The 8,761-nt window shown below is 41.5% G+C and overlaps 1 protein-coding gene across 1 annotated transcript; it reads right to left on the reverse strand.

Moving 5' to 3' along the window:
* Positions 1-1,430: 1,430 nt before the first annotated feature.
* On the reverse strand, positions 1,431-3,125 carry LOC110161794 (potassium voltage-gated channel subfamily A member 1). Its single transcript, XM_020926625.2, has one exon. It carries the CDS (start codon positions 3,114-3,116, stop codon positions 1,431-1,433), a length of 1,686 nt encoding a protein of 561 aa, XP_020782284.1. The 5' UTR covers positions 3,117-3,125.
* Between the last annotated feature and the right edge of the window lie 5,636 nt (positions 3,126-8,761).

Genomic DNA, 8,761 nt, shown 5'->3' on the forward strand with positions numbered 1-8,761 from the left:
ACAGTTACTAAAAACTAGAGAACATTTAAGAATAGTGAATCTTCTTCGGCTAAAAAATATCAATAGACTCTCATATTCAGGGTACTTCTGTTGTTGTTTTCAAAACTGTATCTTTGACATGTCATCTTGTTTAACAGACTTGTGTCATTTGCCAGTTTTCAAAACTGTGCATACCCAAGAGTGCAGGCTGTAATTACCGGGTGAAATCACATAAAATTAATTGAAGATGTGGACTAACGACATACATTGGAGCTTGGTTGAATGCACCCAGATGATGCCCTGTTGGCAGTAGGTTAGTGTTGTCCTACAGCTCTGATCACAGACTGGTTAAGTTATAATGAGAATTTCTTGAGCAAAAGACAGCTGTTGTCATTATATATTGTGAATGATGTATCAGTCAGGTCATGTATCATGTAGCAGTATATTGGTGTTAACATCGAGAAGGACTAAGATGCAGCCGTTTCAGCCTTGACTCTGAGACTTAATTGGTGTTTGAAAGAACTACAGAAAATGTGGTCACAACAAACCAATTAACATGATCCTTTTTCTGAACTACAGTAAACTGCAGTAAATAGAGCTTAAACCATCTCTTTCACACTTAAATGTCAAAACAAATGCTTAAATAAATAAACAAATAAGGTCTACTACTTATCTCATTATGATTTCATAAAATTGTAATGATCCAATCCTATGTCATTCAGACTGACTGTAGCTGTCTGAATAGTGAATACTGTGGTGCTGAAAGGACAGCTCCTTACTCCAAGCACTGACACAACTCTCCTCTCACACAATGCATTTGTCTCAGCACTGACCTGGTGCTAGTGTTGCGTGATCTCTCCAGATGGTCTCTGTGCTGTCCTCTTCCTTGGCTTTATCATTCCCATAGGTTGTTTACTGTTTTTAGTAAAAAACACAATTTTCTTGGCTGAAATGGGCAAGGCTCCCTCCTTGTTAGGCCCATCTTCTGCAGACCAACAGGAAAGAGATATTTGCATCTGGAAAATATAGACTTTAAACTTCTACTACAAGGCTGTGGTCCAGTTCTTAAACAAAAGTTCAATGAGGATTTGTTTACTTCATGTATGTAGCTTGTTTCAAGCGTGGCCTTATCAAAATAAAAGCTGTTCCCTATACTATATACATGTGTTCATACAGTCCAAGTAATAAGCATGTAATTGTTTTCCTGAAAATAAACTAAACCTACTTTAAACTGTTCCTAAAAATCGTGATGATGTTTGCACTGTGTTTCTTATTCTGGTATCTCTATATCCCACTCCCTGGTTAAAGTGTGCTTATTAAGAAAAAAACAAAAATAAAAACAAAGAAAACATACTCCTTAATTTCCTAAAGATAAACTACTATGTGAGCGTCTCCTGATGGGGTGTGCAAAAAGCCCAACAGTGAGATTTTTGTACATAATTAGTTTGGGGCTACAGGTCCGTCTCCCGTGTGTCCAAACAAAACGCGTAAAGGGATCTTTTGAAATCCATACTGCTGTTAGCTTTAATGTTCGCCTTTTCTACTGAAGCGGACGCGTCATTGTTCTCCACATCCTGAGACTTGTTGGAGGATTTACTGCCTTTACGCTTGAGTTCGGGACTGTTCCTGCCGCTGTTAGGTTCATCCTTAAGCGAAGACTGGTCCTGGTCCGTCTCTCGATGGTAAAAGTAGTTGAAATTGGACACGATGACAGGCACCGGGAGTGCAATAGTGAGTACACCAGCGATGGCGCACAAAGATCCCACAATTTTTCCCCCGACCGTGACAGGACGCATGTCGCCGTACCCCACAGTCGTCATGGTGACCACTGCCCACCAGAACGCGTCCGGGATGCTGGAGAAGTGGGACTCCGGTTCGTCCGCTTCCGCAAAATACACGGCACTAGAGAAGAGGATGACTCCAATAAAGAGGAAGAAGATTAGCAGGCCCAACTCCCGCATGCTGGCCTTTAAAGTCTGACCCAGGATCTGGAGCCCCTTGGAGTGTCTGGAAAGTTTGAAGATCCTGAAAACCCGGACTAAACGGATAACCCTGAGAATGGCCAGGGACATGGCCTGCTGCCCGTTTTGATGTTCCTCGTCTTGCTGCTCCACCAGCTCAGTGCCCACGGTGATAAAATAAGGCATGATGGACATTATGTCGATTATGTTCATAATTGTCTTAGAAAACTCGGACTTACTTGGGCACGCAAAAAAACGCACAAAAAGTTCAAATGTGAACCAGATAACGCAAGTGGTTTCTATGATGAAGAAAGGGTCCGTGAAGGTTAGGGAGGGTCGGGGTGCTGTGCTGTTGTCCAGACGGCTCGTTACCGGTAACTCGCGTTCATCCCTAAACTCAGGCAGCGTCTCTAGGCAGAAGGTAATAATAGATATGGTAATGACGATGACGGACACGATAGCAATGCCCCGTGCCGGACTGGAGCTTTCTGGGTACTCAAATATGAGCCAAACTTGCTTCTGAAACTCGTTCTGGGGAAGTGGCTTCTCCTCTTCTTTGATAAACCCTTCATCCTCACGAAACCTCTCCATGGCCTCCTCTCCTAGTTGGTAGAACCTTATCTCATCAGCGAAGACGTCAATTGACACATTGACAGGTCTGCGAATCTTCCCACCGGACTGATAAAAATATAATATTCCATCAAAACTAGGTCTGTTGCGGTCAAAGAAGTACTCGTTCCTGAGCGGGTCGAAATATTTAATCCGCTTGGCAGGATCGCCCAACAAAGTGTCGGGAAACTGGTTAAGTGTGCCCAGCTGGGTCTCGTAACGGAGTCCTGCTATGTTGATAAGAACCCTTTCGTTGCTTTCCGCGTCCATGTCCATGTCCAACATGTCCTCATCAAACAGATGTGGACTGTGGTCCGCGCGTAAAAGCGCATCCATGGCGTTTTCGCTGCAGCTTAGTGTGTTATTCATGTCGTTTATTTTCCAAGTGCTGTGCTGATAGTGGTGGTGAGTATTCAGCTCTTTACTGTAGTCCTCTCCGAGTCCAGTCTGCGCGAAACCCGCTTGAGGGACATCCAGCGCGTTCCGGCAGCTGTCCTCGGCATTGTTGCCCCCTCCGCCGCTTCCCTTTGCGCCGCCGTTCTCAAAACTCACCAAGGCTATCTCCATTCCGCAGCCATTAATCGGGAAGGTGGCAAGAGGAGAGATACTTGTTGAGTTGAAACACTGACAACATAGTTGGTACTTTTACGCACACAAAAGTTCAAATTGACACAGACGAAAGAGCGATGAACTCGCGCGAATCAAACCCGTGGCTGCTCCAGCCTTACAGCTGTTGTACTTGTTTTGTTGTTGTTAAGGCTTAAATCCAGCGCTGGTTCACCGAATGTAAATGTCAATACATCGGAAGAAAGGACGAAAGGAAGACCCAGATGAGAGAGTTGACTGGAATTATTATTCCTGACGTCAAAAGTGCTGTTCAGATCGTTTAGCTGCCTCTGAAATGTCTGCAAACGTGCAAATGTGAGACAAGCATCCCCCCACTGTAGCGCGCTCTCTGGGGGAGGAGAGATAGGACACTCGTTTATTTTCTGGCTTTATGACGCTTGAACTGAAGCCATGCTAATGCCATACCGGAGCATTTATGATTCCAAATGCATTTGAGGGAAACATCAATGGTTACCAAAGTCTTGTCGTGACGAATTTGTGTAACTTAATTTGACATTATATAGTTATGTTATATCTGCTGCATATAGTACCTGGGCTAATTGATTTCTTCCTAACTACTCAATAGTTCCAACTAGGCATTTTTTGTTGCCACTTAAAAAAAAAATAATGATTTTTTTTATCCTCTCACTTAGTTTAGATAAATGTTGTGTTTGAAAATCACGTGTACTTGCAGCTGGACGCACAGTCCTAATGCATCTCTCTACAGTGCATTCACAAAGACCTAGTTTCCACATGAGGGCTCCATCAACAAGTCTCACTGTCATTTTTTTTTTTTTTTTTCCTTTTCTTTTTTGGCTTTGTGCTATTCTGCATGGCCTCAGGGTCACATTCAAGCCATTTCGTTATTCCTAACTGTTCCTAACTGTGAAGTTGGAAGGAGTTTTATTTAGTTCTTACTACTACTATTACTACTAGTAATAATAGTAGTAGTAGTAATAATAATAATAATAATAATAATAATAATAATAATAATAATAATAATAATATTGAACACCACATAAATTTGTCCCATACTCTCAAATATGTACACTATACTATAGAGAAATATATAGTATGATAAACTCACTCACACAGTGGACTCAAAAAGCCTTGGCATGTTTCTGAAAGCAGTAGAAGAGGTGACCTATTTAAAAGGTTAGTTTCTTAGCCCCATGGATGGATTAGGAAAACAAAGCACCAGCACTATATTTATCCTTTTCCTTATCTAATGCCCCAGCCTCATCATGATAAGAACTATGTGCATCTCCCCGCCCCTGGATTAGTACACTGTCCTCAGACTGCAGCCATGAATAATAACCAGCAACATCTCACTGTGAGTGCCCACTGGCAACACTGCGATTTCACGCACTGGATACGGCCATTAGGAGTTTTTCACAATAAAGTTAGATTTACACTGCTGTTAGCTCTAATAACATGTGATGTAGCTGTACTAGTCCTACTGTGCATTCCTAAATTTATATATATATATATATATATATATATATATATATATATATATATATATATATATATATATATATATATATATATATATATATATATATATATATATATATATATATATATATACATATGTGGATGGGACATGAGTTGAATGTTATATCCTCTGTGTATAAAAGTCAACTACAAATGCGTACCTAGAGAGCTGAGTCTCTTCAGGTCCTGTTGCCATACAGTCTATGGTTGCCAGTTACAGAGGAAAACAGTAACCATAACAACGGGTTACCACTAACAACCACCATCCATAACAACTGCAGCACAAATTAGCACTCTAATTACAGAGCTGCAGTGGTTGCTGCTTCTGTCTATAACAATGTAGATTTAAGAATTTTACTAAAAGTTAAAATTCACCTGAATGCTGCACATGGCCAGATGGACCGATGATCACACCACAACACTGCATGAAAGTGAAGAACTGACAATGAACAAGGAAAGACATAACACAACATTAAAAGGAAATAAAATAAAATGACAACAAAAAGTAAAAAATTAAAATAAAGCACTGGCAGCAAGGTGACTAACACTCACGCTTCACACCCAAAAGGTTCTGGGTTTGATTCCCGCGTTTCCTCTGGGCACTCCAAATTCTCCCATTATTCCAAAACATACACAACAGGTAAAATCTTCTAGCTGAAGTAATGCTGAGTTTAGCTCAAGATCACAGAGATGGGTACCATGAGCGCTGTATGGCAGTGGCTCACTGCTCCTGACAGGTTGCCCCAATGGTATTGGTATGGGTCAAATGCAAAGGATGCAACCTGGATTAGACCAGGATTTAACCAGAACTAGAACAGGACAAGTTTACATCAGAACTTTTTTTTTTCTTTCCTGAATAGTTTTAGATGTTGAGCTTTATCAGCAGCAGCACTATTTTGTGCTCAAAATTCAAAAAATGCTGCCCAATTAATAATAATAATAATAATGATAATAATAATAATATTAATAATAATAATAATAATAATAATAAAAACATAAATAATTGATTTACACTAAACATATGTCATACACTAAAACAAAGTTAAATTACTAATAAGATCTGCAAACTATATATAAAAAAGTGATTTAATGCAATGTTGAAGCAAACAAGCTTCGCCAATTCAAATAAATACAAATTATGCGCTAATCTAAAATAAATGGTTACAGTGCAACCTTTTGCCTGACAGCAAGAAGCAGTGGCATAATGTTACAGCTGTACAGATACATTAGTGCCTGATGCATGGATGTATATATTTATAAGTACATATTCATATGTGTGTGACTTTTAATACCACACTTTTCCTAATGCTTTCCTTTTAATACCCCCGTCTGAGAGCAAGAGGGGGCACTGGCAGCATTCACTCACAGTCAGAGAGAGAGAATCTGTCTGGGGATTTGGACAGCTGTCAATTAGAATCCCTCGACACAACCCACGCCCCGCCCCCATCACCCTGTCCCATCCATCGCCTGGCCACCCCCGCGGTGCATTGCTCAAAGGCACTCCGTACAGGGCACACGGATGAACCTTTACCTTCAGACAACCTCAGTCCACTTGTGCAGTATTCATATGCATGTGTTCAGTGGCAAAGGGGCAGGTGGAGGAGGATGCTATTATTTCTGGACATCTCTAATCTCCCCTCCAGCCTTTGTTGAGTTGGTTTGTGTGTGTGTGTGTGTGTGTTATTCTATCTCACTGAGGATTCATGTATGTGTACTGTTAATATCCTCCCTAGACTGCAGTAAACAAGTGATTTCTTTTTCTCTTTTTTCTTTTTCTTGTATCTAGTGATCTGGCTAGATTCTGTGGTCCTCAGAACACATGGAGCCAATCTGAACTCCACAGTGGATCTCCATTTTTGGAGTTGAGGTCCACCGCTGCATGTTTAAAGCCAGAGGTGTGATTCGTGACCAGTGGAGGATGAGGATTGGCTCTTCCATGCACAGTTATTTTCCAGTTCACTGCTCATTTAAGTGCACACATATATGGCTCTTTTGAGTGCTCTCAGTAGCCTACACAGTGCAGTCAGAATATTCTGTCATGTGCACACTTACAGAGCAGAGAGCTGCCTATACTAATTTAACACATTTGCATTCTCCAAACTTCAAGCGTGTCATGATATATGCACAATAAAGAACTAAAAATGTGATTTGGAACACACATTATGGTTGTGTTGTTTACAAGGCCAGCAATGTACATTTGGGGTATATCAATTACTTACATACAAATTGACTATGATAGCTTTAACTGTTCATAGATACAGGAATGAGCAGATGCACTCAGTGTGGAGGAGGTGTATGGAGGAGTTTTAAACCACTGCCATCATGTCCATGATGACCATCTCTCCAAAGCTGAATGTGAGCACACGTAGGCTGGCACATGATCAAGGAGACAAGCTGACAGCAAGCCTCTTCAGTTTGTCACTTTACCCTGTTGTGATCTGTCCATTTGGAGTACAGAGAGATTTTATATTTATTTACACTGGATAGGATTGTTAATCTGGTGGAGGTGTGTAGATTCTACTAAGACCTAATATTTAAAGGATAAGCTTCTATGCAACCCTAGACCCCATCAATATACAGAAATATAATTTTTTAAATCCTCCTTGGTTTCACTCTGCAGCTCTGCTTTACAAATCCATTTAGCTGCATGACAGCCTTTTCTGCATATAATCTGTGTTTTTAAGCTCTGGGAGGAAAACGTTACTTTAAATGACTGGCAAGCATGACGTAGTGTCCTTGATTTTGCCGCTTGCACATGTCCTCTCTGTATGTTATTATGCAGGCATCTGCTGTCAAGACTCCTTAAACTCATGGGTGAGCCGAGTACACCCCCACAGCTCCACGCACACGCCCTGCACACAGTCCTGCACGCACACTCAGAGCCGTGTGAAGATGTAGAGTGGTGGGCACGAGGGTTAGCGCGCAGCCTCAGGTGTTGCAGAGTGAGTGACTCAGGCCTACTGTCAGTCCCACAGGCCGCCCGCTCCTCACGTGCACCCCACATGACATTTCAGCTCTACAGTAACAACACTCCCCAATTAGAACACGCTTAGCAGCACGGCGTGGTCAGGTCACAAATTTGCATGGTAGCCATACCTCGGACAAATGTTGGATTTGTCTTACCAATAATACAGATAGCCCCTGTGTGCATGCTTAACTACTGGGTGATGGTTTTGGGACGAGTAGCCAACTCCAGTTCTCCAGAATTGATGAAGCTTTGTGTGGTAATAACCTTGTAGTAGGCCTGGGCGTAATAGTAGCCTAATAGACATAGTATGCCTGATATTATATTGTAGATAGGATAGCCTTCTTGATATACCTATTAACAGGCCTATAATGATTTCACATGAGTGTAATAGAAAGCAAAGAGGCAGGCATCCATTTTTTTTCTTGCATACTAAAATCCATGCAGCTACAAGCACTGGATTACATAACCACCTCTGAATGTTACATTAAAATAAATCAAGTCAACTGTGGGTGACCGCTGTGGCAGCAGTGCCTCTTGTGGCCTCGCTGAATGCGCACGTTTGTGCAAAGGCAGGTAAATTTTTCTATGATGAAGTGTCCAGCAGGACAGAAAGGATTGCCCTGGTTTATGCCTAGGCCTATCAGTTTTAAAACGTGCCACACATCGGGACATGACTCATTAAAGCCACAGGAGGGAGCCGAAGTCATCTTATGTGTGAACTGATTCAGCAAAATATAGGCATGTTTTTATTGCATGTTCAAATGTAGTCCTGTTTGTTTTTAGTCTCCCAGCTGTCATTTTCCTCCCTCAGTCTTGGCATCTCCACTCACCAGTTCACGGGTTTCCATGGTGACACGCACAGTCTATCTACCCGTTTCTAAGGCTCGTCTCCAGCACGAGCGCAGCATCCCTCCCACGGCAATGTGATGGATTTAGTATTTGATGTTGTATTCAATGACCTGTGCCTCTTATGTACTCTCAAGTTGAAAACCTGTCATGACTAAAAAATGCCACAAGATGGAGCTAGATTACTGGTGTTTTCATTTAGGCCTATTTTTGAATGTAGCTGTTCTTGCACCAATCTTACAAAACATGTGACGATACCAGAATGCTTACATTTCAATAATGCACTCTTGTGTGC

This window comes from Boleophthalmus pectinirostris, unplaced genomic scaffold (assembly GCF_026225935.1).
Source record: "Boleophthalmus pectinirostris isolate CB_2022bp ecotype Guang Dong unplaced genomic scaffold, ASM2622593v1 HiC_scaffold_18, whole genome shotgun sequence".
In the NCBI taxonomy this organism is placed as follows: Eukaryota; Metazoa; Chordata; class Actinopteri; order Gobiiformes; family Gobiidae; genus Boleophthalmus; species Boleophthalmus pectinirostris.